The sequence below is a fragment of the Xenopus laevis genome, chromosome 2S (assembly GCF_017654675.1).
Source record: "Xenopus laevis strain J_2021 chromosome 2S, Xenopus_laevis_v10.1, whole genome shotgun sequence".
NCBI classification, from domain to species: domain Eukaryota; kingdom Metazoa; phylum Chordata; class Amphibia; order Anura; family Pipidae; genus Xenopus; species Xenopus laevis.
Window position 1 is genome coordinate 5,591,481 of NC_054374.1, and position 19,897 is coordinate 5,611,377.

Consider the following 19,897-nt stretch of genomic DNA (forward strand, 5'->3'; position numbering starts at 1 on the left):
TTAATAGCAAGCTCCTAAACCTATCACTATGTTTTAGTTGTACTTGTTTGCTTTGCTAACCGCTGTAAACAAATGAAAGGATTCAATGGAGAAGATAAACATGGAAATAAACCAACTTGAAAGGGAACAATAAAAATAATAAACAACGATACTATTAGAACTCTGAAACCATAACAAATGATGCTGAGAGCCTTTAGCTGAAATACATCATACGCTGGAGCATTACATTGGGGGGAAATGGAACTTCCCTTTAGCGATGGCCTTAGTTTCAGAAAACGTGATAGTATTATGGCACATACAGCTAAATTCCATTAGATTTGATTACCTTCGATTCCATTAGATTCCATTCCAAACAACATCATCAATAACATATATCAACAATAATATATATAATAATAATGCAGCCCTTAACCCTTTAAGTGCCAGCAGAATTTCACATTTTGGTTACGCGAAATGCCAGCCGTTTTTAAGCATTTTGTGCTCTCTCACTTTAGGGGCATTTTCTGAGGGGAAACCTATAGTTTACCTAGGAAAACTATACATTGTTTTTTTCGGTAGAAACTGAGCTTTCTAAATCTGCCTGAGTTTTCATGTATTTCCACCTGTGCAAAAAAATTTATAGTGCTAAATAACAAAAAAAAATGAAAAATTACCATTTTTCATTGTATATCAATTTATACCAGAAAAATATTTCATTTTACAGATGAAAATCCAACTGATTTGGAAAGCCTTATGTCTCTCGAACGTGCCAATACCAGATATGTATAGTTTTAGGGAGATTTAGGATTTCTGTACAGCAAAAACTCCCGGCAGTATATTACTGAATTTTGAAAGCACTAAGGCAGAAAACGGCATGCTTTAGATTCCAAGGCAAAAAATCCTGAAACCATAGGTTTACCCCAGAAAACCATACATTTTTGAAAAGTACACATTCTGCCGATTACAAAATGGGTAACTATGTCTCTCTACTCCCAACTACCAAACAGAAAAGCTTGTCTGAACATAGCGGTTTTTCAAAATAAAATTCAAAATTTTGAAAAATCATTTCAAAGGTTTTATTTTGCTGCTCCGCATATCCCAAACTATATTACGTACCAAGAAAAAGCACCTGAAATATGATTGCCAGGGGTCCACTGAACAGTTTGATATCCATTATGCATAGGTTTACCAAAGTATCTGGCATTTAGAGACACAAATATGAAGTTAGCGCATCCAAATTGTTCAGGACTTTACTTCAGCTACTGAGAAATCAACACATTGACTGCATTTTTTGTGGGGTAAAAACACAGAAATATATGTTTACCCCCCAAACCCATATATTTTTGGAAAGAACACATTCTACAGAATCTAAAATGGGTACCCATGCCTTTCTGCTCCAAACTACTGAGTCGCAAGGCTTTCCCAAAATTGTCGGTTTTGGTGAAATATCTGAAAATTGCCTCAAAACTTCAACTTCCCAGCACCATATCACCCATGTATCATTACGTACTAAGAAAAAGCACCCTAAATATGATTGCCAGGGTTCCTCTGAACATTTTGGTGGCCATTGTTCATAAGTTTACCAAAGTATCTGGCATTTAGAGGCCCCAAAATGAAGTTAGCGCATACAAACAGTCCCGTGAGTAACTTCATCTAATGAGAAATCAACACATTGACTGCATTTTTGTGGGGTAAAAACACAGAAATATATGTTTACCCCCCAAAACCCATATATTTTTGGAAAGTACACATTCTACAGAATCTAAAATGGGTACCCATGCCTTTCTGCTCCAAACTACTGAGTCGCAAGGCCTTCCCACAATTGTCGGTTTTGGTGAAATATCTGAAAATTGCCTCAAAGCTTCAACTTCTCAGCACCATATCACCCATGTATCATTACGTACTAAGAAAAAGCACCCTAAATATGATTGCCAGGGTTCCTCTGAACATTTTGGTGGCCATTGTTCATAAGTTTACCAAAGTATCTGGCATTTAGAGGCCCCAAAATGAAGTTAGCGCATACAAACAGTCCCGTGGGTAACTTCAGCTAATGAAAAATCAACACATTGACTGCATTTTTGTGGGGTAAAAACACAGAAATATATGTTTACCCCCCAAAACCCATATATTTTTGGAAAGTTCACATTCTACAGAATCTAAAATGGGTACCCATGCCTTTCTGTTCCAAACTACTGAGTCGCAAGGCTTTCCCACAATTGTCGGTTTTGGTGAAATATCTGAAAATTGCCTCAAAGCTTCAACTTCTCAGCACCATATCACCCATGTATCGTTACGCACCAAGAAAAAACACCCTAAATATGATTGCCAGGGTTCCTCCAAACAGTTTGGTGGCCATTGTTCATAGGTTTACCAAAGTATCTGGCAGTTAGAGGCCTCAAAATGAAGTTAGCGCATACAAATAGTCCTGTGGGTAACTTCATCTAATGAAAAATCAACACATTGACTGCATTTTTGTGGGGTAAAAACACAGAAATATATGTTTACCCCCCAAACCCATATATTTTTGGAAAGTACACATTCTACCGAATCTAAAATGGGTACCCATGCCTTTCTGCTCCAAACTACTGAGTCGCAAGGCTTTCCCACAATTGTCGGTTTTGGTGAAATATCTGAAAATTTCCTCAAAGCTTCAACTTCTCAGCACCATATCACCCATGTATCGTTACGCACCAAAAAAAAACACCCTAAATATGATTGCCAGGGGTCCTCCAAACAGTTTGGTGCCCACTGTGCATAGGTTTACCAAAGTATATGGCAGTTAGAGGCCCCAAAATGAAGTTAGCGCATACAAATAGTCCTGTGGGTAACTTCAGCTAATGAAAAATCAACACATTGACTGCATTTTTGTGGGGTAAAAACACAGAAATATATGTTTACCCCCCAAACCCATATATTTTTGGAAAGTACACATTCTACCGAATCTAAAATGGGTACCCATGCCTTTCTGCTCCAAACTACTGAGTCGCAAGGCTTTCCCACAATTGTCGGTTTTGGTGAAATATCTGAAAATTGCCTCAAAGCTTCAACTTCTCAGCACCATATCACCCATGTATCGTTACGCACCAAAAAAAAAACACCCTAAATATGATTGCCAGGGGTCCTCCAAACAGTTTGGTGCCCACTGTGCATAGGTTTACCAAAGTATATGGCAGTTAGAGGCCCCAAAATGAAGTTAGCGCATACAAATAGTCCTGTGGGTAACTTCAGCTAATGAAAAATCAACACATTGACTGCATTTTTGTGGGGTAAAAAACACAGAAATATATGTTTACCCCCCAAACCCATATATTTTTGGAAAGTACACATTCTACCGAATCTAAAATGGGTACCCATGCCTTTCTGCTCCAAACTACTGAGTCGCAAGGCTTTCCCACAATTGTCGGTTTTGGTGAAATATCTGAAAATTGCCTCAAAGCTTCAACTTCTCAGCACCATATCACCCATGTATCGTTACGCACCAAAAAAAAACACCCTAAATATGATTGCCAGGGGTCCTCCAAACAGTTTGGTGCCCACTGTGCATAGGTTTACCAAAGTATATGGCAGTTAGAGGCCCCAAAATGAAGTTAGCGCATACAAATAGTCCTGTGGGTAACTTCAGCTAATGAAAAATCAACACATTGACTGCATTTTTGTGGGGTAAAAACACAGAAATATATGTTTACCCCCCAAACCCATATATTTTTGGAAAGTACACATTCTACCGAATCTAAAATGGGTACCCATGCCTTTCTGCTCCAAACTACTGAGTCGCAAGGCTTTCCCACAATTGTCGGTTTTGGTGAAATATCTGAAAATTGCCTCAAAGCTTCAACTTCTCAGCACCATATCACCCACGTATCGTTACGCACCAAAAAAAAACACCCTAAATATGATTGCCAGGGGTCTTCCAAACAGTTTGGTGCCCACTGTGCATAGGTTTACCAAAGTATATGGCAGTTAGAGGCCCCAAAATGAAGTTAGCGCATACAAATAGTCCTGTGGGTAACTTCAGCTAATGAAAAATCAACACATTGACTGCATTTTTGTGGGGTAAAAACACAGAAATATATGTTTACCCCCCAAACCCATATATTTTTGGAAAGTACACATTATACAGAATCTAAAATGGGTACCCATGCCTTTCTGCCCCAAACTACTGAGTCGCAAGGCTTTGCCAAATTTGGCGGTTTTGGTAAAATATTTTGAAAATTGCCTCAAAGCTTCAACTTTCCAGCATCGTATTGTCCATGTATCATTACCAGCATAAAGCATCCTAAATATAAACATAGGGGTCTACTAAACAGTTTGATGCCCAATGTGCATAGATATACCAAACTATGTGGGCACAGAGACCCCCAAATGACAATATGTATAGACATTTTCACGGCTGACGCGCTGGCTGCTGCAATATAACCACCCGGTGTGTGTATTATGCGACATTAGACCACCTAACAGTACAGAGACCCCAGAAAACCATATATTTTCAGAAAGTACACATTCTGACGAATCCAATATGGGTAAATATGTGTTCCTACTGCAAACTGTCAAACTGCAAAGCAATGCTGAACGTAACGGTTTTTATCAAATTTCTGAAAATCGTCACAAAGCTTGAATTTTACCCCATTATATGCCCCACATTTCGTAACTTATCAGCATAAAACATCCTGAATATGAACGCCAGGGGTCTACTGAACACTTTGATGCCCAATATGCATAGATATACCAAACTATGTGGCGCACAGAGACCCCCAAATGACAATAGTGTATATACATTTTCACGGCTGACGCACGCTGGCTGCTGCAATATAAGCACCCGGTGTGTGTAATATGCGACATTAGACCCCCCTAACAGTACAGAGACCCCAGAAAACCATATATTTTCAGAAAGTACACATTCTGACGAATCCAAAATGGGTAAATATGTGTTCCTACTGCAAACTGTCAAACTGCAAAGCAATGCTGAACGTAACAGTTTTTATCAAATTTCTGAAAATCGTCACAAAGCTTGAAATTTATCCCATTATATGCCCCACATTTCGTAACTTATCAGCATAAAACATCCTAAATATGAGCGCCAGGGGTCTACTGAACACTTTGATGCCCAAAATGCATAGATATACCAAACTATGTGGCGCACAGAGACCCACAAATGACAATATGTATAGACATTTTCACGGCTGACACGCTGGCTGCAGCAATATAACCACCCGGTGTGTGTGTATTATGCGACATTAGACCACCTAACAGTACAGAGACCCCAGAAAACCATATATTTTCAGAAAGTACACATTCTGACGAATCCAATATGGGTAAATAAGTGTTTCTACTGCAAACTGCCAAACTGCAAAGCAATGCTGAACATAACGGTTTTTATCAAATTTCTGAAAATCGTCACAAAGCTTGAATTTTACCCCATTATATGCCCCACATTTCGTAACTTATCAGCATAAAACATCCTGAATATGAACGCCAGGGGTCTACTGAACACTTTGATGCCCAATATGCATAGATATACCAAACTATGTGGCGCACAGAGACCCCCAAATGACAATAGTGTATACATTTTCACGGCTGACGCGCGCTGGCTGCTGCAATATAAGCACCCGGTGTGTCTAATATGCGACATTAGACCCCCCTAACAGTACAGAGACCCCAGAAAACCATATATTTTCGGAAAGTACACATTCTGACGAATCCAATATGGGTAAATATGTGTTCCTACTGCATACTGTCAAACTGCAAAGCAATGCTGAACGTAACGGTTTTTATCAAATTTCTGAAAATCGTCACAAAGCTTGAATTTTACCCCATTATATGCCCCACATTTCGTAACTTATCAGCATAAAACATCCTGAATATGAACGCCAGGGGTCTACTAAACACTTTGATGCCCAATATGCATAGATATACCAAACTATGTGGCGCACAGAGACCCCCAAATGACAATAGTGTATACATTTTCACGGCTGATGCGCGCTGGCTGCTGCAATACAAGCACCTGGTGTGTGTAATATGCGACATTAGACCCCCCTAACAGTACAGAGACCCCAGAAAACCATATATTTTCAGAAAGTACACATTTTGACGAATCCAATATGGGTAAATATGTGTTCCTACTGCAAACTGTCAAACTGCAAAGCAATGCTGAACGTAACGGTTTTTATCAAATTTCTGAACATCGTCACAAAGCTTGAATTTTACCCCATTATATGCCCCACATTTCGTAACTTATCAGCATAAAACATCCTAAATATGAGCGCATGGGGTCTACTGAACACTTTGATGCCCAATATGCATAGATATACCAAACTATGTGGCGCACAGAGACCCCCAAATGACAATATGTATAGACATTTTCACGGCTGACGCGCTGGCTGCTGCAATATAACCACCCAGTGTGTGTATTATGCGACATTAGACCACCTAACAGCACAGAGACCCCAGAAAACCATATATTTTCAGAAAGTACACATTTTGACGAATCCAATATGGGTAAATAAGTGTTTCTACTGCAAACTGCCAAACTGCAAAGCAATGCTGAACATAACGGTTTTTATCAAATTTCTGAAAATCGTCACAAAGCTTGAATTCTACCCCATTATATGCCCCACATTTCGTAGCTTATCAGCATAAAACATCCTAAATATGAGCGCCAGGGGTCTACTGAACACTTTGATGCCCAATATGCATAGATATACCAAACTATGTTGCGCACAGAGACCCCCAAATGACAATATGTATAGACATTTTCACAGCTGACGCGCTGGCTGCTGCAATATAAGCACCTGGTGTGTGTATTATGCGACATTAGACCCCCCTAACAGTACAGAGACCCCAGAAAACCATATATTTTCAGAAAGTACACATTCTGACGAATCCAAAATGGGTAAATAAGTGTTTCTACAGCAAACTGCCAAACTGCAAAGCAATGCTGAACATAACGGTTTTTATCAAATTTCTGAAAATCGTCACAAAGCTTGAATTTTACCCCATTATGTGCCCCACATTTCGTAACGTATCAGCATAAAACATCCTAAATATGAATGACAGGGGTCTACTGAACACTTTGATGCCCAATATGCATAGATATACCAAACTATGTGGCGCACAGAGACCCCCAAATGGATATATAGTAGATAAAATTTACATAGGCAAAACAAAATAACACAGAACAGTGTGAAATGCAAATAAATCACCAAAAACTAATAAAACCACAAAAATCAATGCTTTTTTTTTTCACACTAGTGTAATCGGCCACCAGAATTACCGTTTGAATATTTTAGCTGGGCCAAATCGATTATACGGGCAGAAACAAGTGAACAACACAAATGCAGAGCTGAAAATGCAATAAAATGGCTAAAAATTCAATAAAATGGCTAAAAATGCACCAAAATACCCAAAATTGCAATATAACCACCAAAATAACATACAAAAGCTATTGCACAGTACGGTTAGCGAATACGCTATTCGGAACGGCAATAAAACATTTTTTTTAGCCCAAAAGAGACGATGCGATAAGAAAAAAAAAAAAAAAAGCCACAAAGCCATATATGTACATATGCGTGTGCACAACGGGTAAATTGCATGTTATTTGCGCATGTGCGCGTGTGCAAGTGTACATGGGTGCTGTGAGTGTGTGTGACCCCCCCAATCCCCAAAAATCTATGTGTGAGTGTGTGTAAGTGTGAATGTAAGTGTATATTACTGTAATAAGTGTGTGTTGGTGTGTTTGTGTGTTTTTGTGTGTGTAAATGTTACACTTACCTGGGGTAGATGCTGCAGATCGATCAGAAAGGGTCCCACGCAGCAGATCTCCAGCTCCAACGATCATCAGCCATGTGGGGGCGGAGCTGGGCGGAAGTGCGGCGCAGGCAGCAGCAGGACGCATAGGAAACGCGTCCCTGCTGCTGCTTTGGGGCCCCTGGGCGATCGCGCCCCAGGGGCCACACGATCCCCTGCTCTGCTCGTTGTCTAGGGGCAGGGGATCGTGAAGGAGCGGAGCGAGCGGCTCTAACAGCCGCTCCTCCGCTCGCAAACCCGGAAGTGCTGCAGAACGTAGAATCTACGATCTGTGGCACTTTGGTCCTTTGATCCACAGAACGTAGATTCTACGTTCTGTGGCACTTAAAGGGTTAAAGGGAAACTATTGTGAAAATGAAAATTTAAGATAAGCTTAATCATACTGAAATAAGAAACGTTCTAAATACAATCAATTAAAAATTCTGAAATAGTGAAGTTCATCATCACTGTCCTCTCAGCATCTGTTTCTCTTCATTCTGTCTTCATGCAGCAGTTGGGTGTCAGATATTCACTGACAGTTAGATCCAAAATATCTTATAGGGGGGCTCCTTTCCTAGCAGATAAATTAGAGCTCACTCAAATAACTGATTCCATTACAAATAAAATCCAACAAAATATCTGCCTTTTGCACAAATTCTGCATGTAGAGAGACATGATGTCTGGTGAGTTTAATAGAGTGAGCTCTAATATATCTTCTAGTCTTGCAACCTTTAAGCTTATTAGAGCTTTTCAAGATTCTATTGGCCAGCCAGTGCCAGAATAACAGCAGGGAAGATGTAGCTGTTGTGCCAGGTCCTGTTTCAAAAAGTACTTCATTGGTCTGGGGCATAATTTAACATTTAGGGGCTGATTCACTAAGGGTCGAATATCGAGGGTTAATTAACCCTTGATATTCGACTATGAATTAAAATCCTTCGACTTCTAATATCGAAGACGAAGGATTTAGCGCAAATACTGCGATCGTACGATCGAAGGATTATTCCTTCGATCGAGCGATTAAATCCTTCAAATCGAACGATTCGAAGGATTTTAATCCAACGATCAATGGAATATCCTTCGATCAAAAAAACATAGGAAAGCCTATGGGGACCTTCCCCTTAGGCTAACATTGACTTCGGTAGCTTTTAGCTGCCGAACTAGGGGGTCGAAGTTTTTTTTAAAGAGACAGTACTTTGACTAATGAATGGTCGAATAGTCGAACGATTTTTACTTCGAATCCTTCGATTCGAAGTCCTAGTCGTAGTCGAAGGTCGGAGTAGCCCATTCGATGGTCGAAGTAGCCCAAAAAAAAGTTCGAAATTCTAAGTTTTTTACCTTCGAATCCTTCACTCGAAGTTAGTGAATCGGCCCCTAAATGATGAAAGTGCCAGTTAGATTAGATTAGATCATCTTTAATGCTTTGCTAACCCGTCACTGTTCCCTCCTCGGCAGTGTGTTTCTGTTCTTGCAGGAGTCAGATTTTTAATGACAGGTAAAATACATTGGTTTGTGCTCCCTTTGTTTGAAAAATGTTTTACAAAATAACCAACTCCAACACAATGCTGCACAAGCAGACAGTGGTGGAGCTACCGGTGATTTCCCCAGGGCCTGCCAAATCTATAAAGAAGATTGCGTCTAGCGGGGGGTAGCTAGTCGTCGCCCCGCCATCGCTAGATCCTTTGCTGCAAGGCGAGACAGATTTGGGATAGTGGGGATAGTGAAAAGTAACTTGATTATTTCAGAAATTTGTAAACGATTATACTTAAGCCATGGTTTTGCTAGTTCCCCTTTAAATGATAGAGTTTGTTTGACCAGTAATCCCTCAGTAAAATCCAGGAATGACCTGATTTATGTATCATTAAGTTATAATTAGAAATCCGGTGAGAGAGGTGTCACACTACAGTGACGGCTATTGCTATAGATCTTCATAATAACACTCTCCATATGCATTCTAAAAAAAAATGGCAACAGCCAACGGCGTATCCAGTTTTATTTTTACAGCATCTCCTAAATGTCATGAAGATGTAAACCATGTGTATGCAGTGAGCTTTGCCAAAAAGGTGAGTGACGTCTACTTGTTTGTATAGAATGGAATAACACATACTCAGCACAACAAACAAATGGCCTATCACTGCTCCCAGGGATTTTCTATAAACTGTAGGGGTCATTTATAACTTCCAGGCCAAATCTAAGGGGTACCCTAGGCAAGCCCCCAGTCACAAGTAGAGAATCAGATGGCACACACTTGGCCAATCGTGCTAAATAATAGAAGTTTATTGAGATCTCCACACAACGTTTCGGAGGTACAACCTCCTTTCTCAAGTGCTCTCATAAGTGTTAATTGGTTCACAGGTATATAAAGGTGCACTGGAGGAATGCTCCTCCCTACCAATTAAGTGACATCCCATTGAGGGGCAGATTTATCAACGTTCGAATTTCAAAGTAGAAAAAGCTTCGAAATTCGACCATCGAATTGGAATATCTCGACTTTGAATATCGAACATTTTTTACATCGAATCTGGCCATTTGCGGTCGAAGTAAAATCGTTAGAACGATTTTTCTTCGACTTCAAAAAATGTAGAAAAAATGCTCTAGAAAGTCCCCATAGGCTAACATAGCACTTCGGCAGGTTTGATTTGGCGAAGTATTGAAGTCGAAGTTTTTTAAAGAGACAGTACTTCAATTATCGAATGGTCGAATAGTCGAAGTATTTTTACTTCAAATCGAATTCGAAGTCGTAGTATCCTATTCGATGGTCGAAGTATCCAAAAAATTACTTTGAATTTCTAATTTTTTTACTTCGAAAATTCCCTCGACCCTTGATAAATCTGCCCCTGAGTGTCTACTCATAAAATTACTACAGAACTCATTATTGTGCAGAAAAATATATTATTATAATACCTGTGTAGTGACGAGAAGTGCTTAATACTTTTGCCAAACAGAAGTGTCAATGTCCATATAAATCAAGTGCGTATTACGTGATTTCTTTTGTTATAACTGTGAAAGAATAAAGAAAAGACTTGTTTACTGAAATATCACCACTCGGGGTCAATATAAGCCTCTCTACATCCAAATTACATAAAGAAAAAAGTATAAGTTTATCAGAAAAAAGCATGAATAGTTCAAGTGTTCATTTAGTCCCATAGGGGCCATGGTGTTCAATTTATCAATCCACATTGTTTCCTTCTGTAGTAATTTGTGATTGAAATCCCTTCCTCTGGGGGTTATACTGACCACCTGTAGAACCAACCACCTCAATCGGTTACTATTATGGCCCTGTAACCGAAAATGCCTACTTACTGGGGTGACATATTTCTGTTTTTCTAAATCACAATTAGTGGTTGTCCTTTTATGCTCACCAATCCTTGTCCTGACCTCTGGCTTTGTTTTGCCTACATAAGCTTTTCCACAAGGGCATTTTAGCATGTAAATGACCCCTGTGGTAGTGCAAGTGGCGAAATGTTGTAGTTTTATGTTATATCCATTGGATGGGTGATTAACATTGTCCCCTTTGATAATGCTATTACAACACCCACATGATAGGCACGGGAGTCACCCCACAAGTGGGAGCAGTGGTGCAATATGTGACGGTGAGGAGCAGGACACTTGGCATTTGGCAAGGGTGCTGAAATTATAGAATGTTGAACTAGGGGTAGATAGTTAGATGCGTAACGTGCCTAGTACCCCCAATTTGTTGTACTCTAGGCACATGTCTTTTCTGTTTATCCCTATGTGAGATGCGCCGGGAGATTGCCGATGTCCCTTACATCCCGTTGCGTCTCTCCTCGCCTGCTGGTGCGCACTTCCTGGTTCACGTCTGGTGTGGCGCGGCCGTTTGATGCCGAGCATCATGACGTCATACAGAGGCACCAATTTTGAATTTTGGTGCCGAAACTCTTTTTAAAAGGCCAGATCCTGCCTAAGCGTTGTTTGATTCTGAATTCCTGTATTTCTGTACTTTTGCCTGACTTTTGACTATGATTTCTGCCGCCTGCCTTGAACCTTTTGCCCCGACTTCAACAACGTCTCTTCTTCAACCTTGCCAGTACCTCACTTATGATTTTTTACACACACTTCTTTGTTGGATTCTGCAGCAGAAATCCCACAGGGTTCTCCTGTGCGTCCGCAGGTATTATCGCTGGACACGGTTCCTTATAATGTGGTCTGAACACCCTAGTTCCAGCCCTGACAATCTCCTGGACACAGAGGATTTCTGCATCTAGCCCCTTGAAGAGCAGTAATTGTGTTTGTCAGCAGTCGGTTCAGTAGGGGCAGACAAGGGGTGCATATATATGTGTGTGCCAAAAGACTGTGTCGGCAGCTTATTGGCCTGTGTATGGGGCCCCCAATGGGCTTCCCTGACTGATATCTGGCCAAAAATTGGACAGATATCAATCTGACAGGTGTAAAACTCCCATTGCAGCGAAGGCAACTTCAGCTCGTTGGTCCTCGTTCCAACCTCCTGTATTCCCATCATTGAGATCTGATTGATTTGACTGTTGTAGTTGTAGTGTTGGGTTTTTATAGGGACCCTTTTATACTTCCTAAGGATGTTATATTGACAAGGTTGGACTGGACTGGAGGGACACTGGGAAAAAACCTAGTGAGTCCTGGCCAGGATGTTTGTGACCCAGTAGGCCCCCACTGTCCTATCCGACCCTGCAGATAGTGAGCATGTTAAATGGTGTAGCTGATATTACTCCATAGCAGAATTGTACTCTTGTCTGTAAGATAGAACTACTTCTACTTATATGGCCCCTGTTTTAGTAATATATATTGAAATTGCTTATGAGTTAGTGCTTCATGGGGCCACCTGGACTTCTTGCCCCCCGCCCCCCTCTGCAGACACACGGTCTGCTTCCTCTGTAGTTACCTGTTCAAAAGTCTGGTAAGGCTAATGAAGTATTCTACAATTACTGGGCCCCAAAGTAAAATTACTTAGGCCCCCAGTGAAAACTCTAAAGTAGTTCAGATTGGATGGGTTTGAGCGGGTTGGTCTGTACTACAGAAGGGTAACAAGAAAGCATTCACAATGTGGCTTCTCCATCTATATTGGATTCTCCATCTATATTGGATTCTCCATCTATAATATCATGGCCACACACTTGTGAGTCAAAACTAGCTCAAGTGCTAGTTGGGAATGGTGGGCTAAGATTGGGTTGTATTGTTGGCCAACAGAAGACTCTGTGATGCTGAGTGTTGAGTCCAATTGCCCCACCTTGTTCACGTGTTTAGATGTGTGTGCGCACGATCATGAGCATTTGCACATTTTTACATATTTTGTTACCAGCTCAAAGGTGACTTAAAAAATCCTGTTACTTTGTGTTCACTACAATATACCTGTTTTTATTTTAGTGTTCTGCATCTTTCTGCTGCTTTCATGCATATCATTCCTTTTTTTGTTTCTACAGCTGGGACTATGGCTCTGCCTGTGCATGTAGTTATGTAAAATGACATATAGAGAATATTTTTAAACATGGCCCATAGTGTGACTTCTGCTTTACATCTTAACATAGTAAATTGAATTGTGGCGTCGCTCTTGGCTGAAACGAATTACCAAGATGCCTGTGGCCCCTGGGAAAGCAGTGTTGGGTGGAGAACTCTATGGAACATTCCCTCTGGGCCCCAAGTGATCTGATGCCAGTGACATATGTTTTTAATTACCTTTCTCTGGCACGCTGACTAAAACACAATGTCCAATTTAAAAGGTATTTTTTAATAACCATGAGAGTATAAGAACCGATTGTGTTGCATTTTTCATGTCTTATTTAGTAACCCATGGGTTGTTTCTTGTAGGTCTTCAGTATTCGTTTTCGGTTATTTTCAGGGGAAAAAAGCAAAAGCAAAAGGCCCCAAAGCAGACCACACTAACCAATCAGGAGAGGCAGCGGCTTTGCCTGGGTTTCAAAAAATATTGGGGAAATAGAAACTTGAAGAAATACAGTAGAGTTTACATTGTGAAGAAAAGATAAATGTGATGCTAGCCTCTTGTAAGGGATGTTAACATAATGGGATGTCTATAAGAAATCCTAATTCTGTTTCCTCTACCGGACTGATGAGCCCAAAGGTCAAAGGAGAGTGTCAAAAGTCCCTAAATTAATGGGACTGCACTAGGCAAATCCATAATGGAGACGGAGCTTGGAGTCCTTGTAGATGATAAACTTGTCTGTAGCAAGTAATGCCAGTCAGCAGCATCAAGGGCAAATAAGGTCTTGAGTTGTATTAAATGGGGCAGAGAGTCAAGGGAGGAGGGGGTCCCACTGTATAGAGCACTGGTAAGGCCCCATCTAGAATATGCCGTACAGTTTTGGTCTCCATCACTCAAACAGGACATTATTGTATTAGAGAGGGGACAGAGAAGGGCAACTAAGCTGGTAAAGGGAAAATCTTAGCTATGAGGAAAGACTGGCCAAATTGGGGATGTTCACACTGGAGAAGAGGCGCTTAAGGGGTGATATGATAACTATGTATAAATATATAAGGGGATCATATAATAATCTCTCTAATGATTTATTTACCAGTAGGTCTTTCCAGCTGACACGAGGTCACCCATTTCGATTAGAAGAAAAGAGGTTCCGCCTAAATATTCGGAAGGGGTTTGTGAAGATGTGGAATTGTCTCCCTGAATCATGGGTACAGACTGATACATTAGATAGGTATAAGGAAGGGTCGGATGCTTTATTCACCAGTAACTCCTCCCAGCAGACAGGAGGGAGCCAATGAGATCAGAGGAGGGAAAGGGGTGTTACAGGGAGAGCTGGGAAGTGAATCAGTGGTACAGGCTGATACATTAGATAGGTATAAGGAAGGGTCGGATGCTTTATTCACCAGTAGCTCCTCCCAGCAGACAGGAGGGAGCCAATGAGATTAGAGGAGGGAAAGGGGTGTTACAGGGAGAGCTGGGAAGTGAATCAGTGGTACAGGCTGATACATTAGATAGCTTTAAGAAGGGGTTGGGTGGTGTTTAGCAAGTGAGGGAATACAGGGATATGGGAGATAGCTCATAGTACAAGTTGTTCCAGGGACTGGTCCCATTGCTATTCCCCCTCTAAGGCAAATTGGAGAGGCTTCAGATGGGTATATTTTTTTTCCTTCCTCTGGATCAACTGGCAGATAGGCAGGTTAAAAAAAGTTAAAAGGTTGAACTTGACGGACGTGTGTCTTTTTTCAACCTAACTTCCTATGTTACTATATTAAAAGTACAAATGATTGCTGAAACAGATTGCATGGTCTCCCATTATGGTACTGAATTTAGAAATCAATGGGATTAAACTGTTCTGCAGTGTTCTCTGCCTTTTAATTACTATATTTATTCATATGTAGCACCCCTTATTTTCGTCTCAGTATACAGAATTAATAAAGCAGTCAGTACCTGCCCCACAGAGTTTGCAATCTGATTTTGTTGCTGAAGACAGATGATTAGACAGGAACAGGGAGGCTATTAATAGGATACTTTCCCATTTCTAACTACTGATATCCAGATATGAATTTATAGCAATCTGAATCTTTTTGGGGATTTAAAGTATTCCTTAATTTCCATTATTCTGCCCTCGTCCCTGGCCATCCAAATGTTTGTTCAAATCAGTCATTTAACTTGGAAGCATGTTCCAATGGGCAGAGGATCAGTGTGTATACGGGAAGCCCCTCTGTGACAATCTTACATAGCGCAGGGTCAGAGGATAATCTCTGCCTCCAGATTTGAATCATCTTCATCAGGTTTAGCACTTTATCTTCAGTATCTTCCCTTTAGGGATCTACAGTATATTCGTATTAGAAGCCAGATCTTGGGAGCTGTTTCCTGCAGGAAAGGCCCAGCAAATCTATTACCATCAACCAGTAAATGGAAACACAAAGTGTTTTATGGGTGAAAAGTTCAGACCCCAACTCAGCAATTTACATTCAGCACTGGGGAGAGTAATGACTTAATGCCTAATAATAGCAGCCTCTCCTGGGCCTCATCAGCATCTTTCTCTGTCTCCTTGGGAGCTGCTTTCCCCTTCATTGCTTAGGTAGCGGGGCCTGTTTTATTCTATTTACTGTATGTATATATTTATATTAGGCACCGCTTAATAGATCTGACTTAAGGAGGTTGCACAATGAGAGATATAGTTGACAGTTACTGCATTACCATTGTTGGTTGAATGGTCGTCGGTTACTTGGAGTATGTACGTGTCATGAATTTCCAGGTGCCGTATCTCCCCACTTTGAATTAATGCAGTCAGTTAACTTAACAATTGTCTAGGCCAATACATTCCTTTCTCAGTAATAATAAAATAGTAATTTGTACTTGATTATAACTAAGATATAATTAATCCTTATTGGAGCCAAAACAATCCTACTGAGTTTATTTAATGTTTACATGATTATTGTAGCAGACTTAAAGTCCGAAAAACCCCAAGTCCCAAGCATTACGGATAACAGGTCCTATACCTGTATATCAGGAGTGCCCATACTTTACTAATGCGGGGTCTACTTTTAGTGATGATGTCCCACTATGATCCATAAAAGTATTGTTAGTATTCTGTTCCATGGAAAATATTACTTAAATATTATATTGATGTATAAGAGAATTTATATTGCTATAGTTAAAAAAACAACTACTAATTATTTAACCTTAACAGAATAAATATCTGAATGAAAAGAATAAAACAGAAGGGTAATTTAGTCAAGCTGTTTGTAGAAGAATTCACGCCGCCGCACTCCGAAATGGTGAAAATCTGAATTTATTAGTGCCAAAGACTAGGCAACGTTTTGAGAGGCTTGAGAAAGGACAGGAGCCCGAAACGTTGCCTAGTCTTTGGCACTAATAAATTCCGATTTTCACCATTTCGGAGTGCTGCAGCGTGAATTCTTCTATGAACAATGGTTCCTTTGGCAGTGCGAAAGCAGCGTGCACCTGACGCTACGTATAGTTGTAGCAACTTGTCGATAATATAGACAAGCTGTTTGTTGACAGTGTCTTTAGATCTGATAACCAACTAAAGGTCTACTGGTAGATCCTGATCTACCTTTTGGACACCCCTGCTTTATATTGTTCCATTTAATTCAGGCCAACATCCTGATGGTCAGAACAACATCAAGTGTTGCTCCTCTTCCATATTTATTGTTTTTCTATATTAAAATAGGCTACGTAATGGTTTTTGTGTACATTTTCTAGCGACATCAATCTCTTCGTGTAATCATTCAGCTCCATATTAAATCAGATATCTTAATTTCCCCTTCTGGGAGCAGAATGTTTACGCTGCAAACTCATAAACCCACAGAGCATAAAGCATAACTTTCAGGCTGGTTGGAAGAGCAAACGTCGCCAACTGTCTGCAGCATCTTCTGTTTATACAGCTACAAAGTCAATTGTCAGTGGTCAAAAAAAAACATTACTGCTGCCAACTGGTTGCTAATTCACTTTCACTTTTTATAAAAATAAAGAATATTTTGCAAAAATATAAAATTTTTATCTTGGCAGCTGGCAATCATGGGTGTTTGGCCCAATGTAGGTTGCTGCTTCCATGAGGATTTCCAGCAAAACGTTATGGACACACATCAGAATGGATAGAATGTATCACTGGGGGATCTAACAGGAGCACTCACTTTCAGAGATTTGATTTTCTTTCTTATGCCATTGTCTTGTCCAACCAGAACCCTGGATGTAATTGTTAGCATTAATCAGTCCAGATAGGGGTCTCCTATCAGAATCCATTACTTTCTGTCCATGGTTTGGATGAGGCAGCAGCCATTGTGCCTAGGGAAAGGCCTCAATTAGCCTAGGAGTTATACATGTACATGACATGATTGGTATAATGTATATGGTAAGATGCCAGTGCTTTGCTTTGTGGACTGATAAAGAGATATGAACAGACAGCAGCAAGTTGTTTTCATTTTATATAATTCTTTGTGATTGCACCTACCTTGGTTTTTTTCTTGGTTGCATTGACTTTCATGGTGAAAAAAATAAACCATCTTTAGTGGTGATGTCCTACCAGGTATGCAGGAGACCCCAAAGCAGACCATATCTAATTTGATTGCGTTATGTGTGTAACATCGGATGCTTTTTACTCTTCTCTTGCACAGTTTTGCATACTCGTGTCGTTTGTTCTGTGTTAGACTTAGAATTAGGCTTTTCCCCGCAGCAAAAAGTTGTGTAATGAATCTGTTGACTCTTATGTGCTTGCAGGCCTGGCATCTGAAGACTTGAGAGCCCCGTCCAAGGAACAAAGGTTATATTTATTCACCAAAGTACCAATGGGAATCAGCCAAGACTCTACCTAATCAAGAGGATGGACAGAAAACCGACCTGCATTGAGAGCCCATCTCTAGGTTCTGAAAAGGAACCTCTGACCTGCAGGGCTCGGTCAGAGTGTAAAAAGGATGGACAGCTACTGAGGAACTGCAAACCCTCATTGCGTCTCTCCGAAGAGCTTAACAAGGTGCATCCCAGTCCTGGAGAAAGAGGAGAACCAGGAAATATATCCAACAAATACTTGGCTGTACAGAGTCCCGATGCACCTTGCAATGGCATGAGAAATGGCGGCGATGAAGGCTCAGCCCCTACACTTATTGTCCTTCCTGCTTGTAGAGCTGAGATACAACTTCTGCAGACGGAGATAGGAGAAAGAGAGACATGGAGTAAAAAAATTGACTTTCTTCTATCTGTTATTGGATATGCTGTGGACCTGGGAAATGTGTGGAGATTTCCTTACGTCTGTTACCAGAATGGAGGAGGTTAGTGCCCTAGATGTGCTTTGGCATCCATGTATATCGGGAGATTTTTGTAGAGTTTAGGTTCCACCAAAATGAACAGAGATTGAGCGTTAAAGGGAATGTAAAGGCAAAAAAAATAAAATCCAATTCTACTGAAATTTTAATGAAAAAGAAACCAATCTCCAATATACTTTAATTAAAAAATGTGTACCGTTTTTATAAGAAACCTGACTGTATGCAGTGAAATTCTCCCTTCATTTACTGCTGTGGATAGGAATTGTCAGACGGTCCCTAACTGCTCTGCAGGGAAACAATCATACTTATGAACAGCAGGGGGAGCCCCCGCCTTACTTCCCAGCCATGCAGAACTCAAGCAGCTTTGTTTGTTTCCCTGTAGAGCAGTCGGCGACTGTGTAGAGATTTGTATTGGATTTTATTTTTGCCTTTACATCCCCTTTACTGTTTCAACTCCAGCTGCAGGGACAAAGATCATGGAGCCAGATTTAAACAGATAAACTGGGATTCTATTTGGCGGATTATTTTGCTGCAGCCACTGGTTCTGCAGAGTTGGCGAAAGTTTGTATTAAACAATACAAAAACTATAAAATCCACATTAGATTACATGACAACACAGGACCCAGTGCAGTCTGTATATTCTGATTATTAATCAGTCTTGCTGTATCGGCTTCTGGCAGATATTATTTGACTTGTGCTGTTTTGATAATTTATGACGATCCCTAAGCAGCCCAGACCACACTGAGCATGTGCACAGTCTTGGTCTTACAAAGATGTATAACAAAGTTAAAAGATGGTGACCCCCTGTGGCCAACTTTGAAAGTATAAATCATTTGTTTGATTAGGCTTGTGGTGCAGTAAGTTCATGTTTATATTTAGTATACAAAATACAGCATTTCTAGCCTTATTCTATTTTACACTTTACTTCCCCTTTAAGTTAATCTTTTGTCTTTGATCAATGGGGGTTATTTAGAACTAACATTGCCATAATATAATGCAGTTGTTGTCTTACCTTAGTAGCCCTGCAAATTCACCCGCTTAACACATGACCCAGACATGAAGGTCTCACTTATTGTCTGCAGAGACGTCAACACGGAATCCTGCCCAGTTTTCCAAATTAGGAAAACCAGTCAGGCAGTTCTGAACTGGACAGCAGTCCTGGAAACTGGGCTGTCCGGGTCAAAACCGCACAGATGTTTGGGATTATACATATATGAGAATATGTCTTAGAACCCAGACTAAGGTACACAAGGACTATATACAGTATTTTACCTATACACCAACTCGCTTCCACGTATATCACTATGCACAATTCATATGTTAATGTTTACAGCCCCCAGTTATAATAGCCTGAGACCTTGCACACATAGGAGCATGTTTATTATGCTGTTTGAAGCGAAATTCACCCAAAAAATGGTGTAAA

At 40.4% G+C, this 19,897-nt stretch overlaps 1 protein-coding gene across 1 annotated transcript in view; it reads left to right on the forward strand.

Annotated features, from left to right (window-relative positions):
* Positions 1–19,897, forward strand: part of slc6a4.S (solute carrier family 6 (neurotransmitter transporter), member 4 S homeolog) — a 74,200-nt gene that overhangs the window by 17,699 nt on the left and 36,604 nt on the right. The window contains exon 2 of the mRNA XM_018248794.2: positions 17,933–18,480. Coding sequence (XP_018104283.1) covers positions 18,036–18,480 — 445 coding nt within the window. The 5' untranslated portion in view covers positions 17,933–18,035. The remainder of the gene's footprint in view (positions 1–17,932; positions 18,481–19,897) is intronic.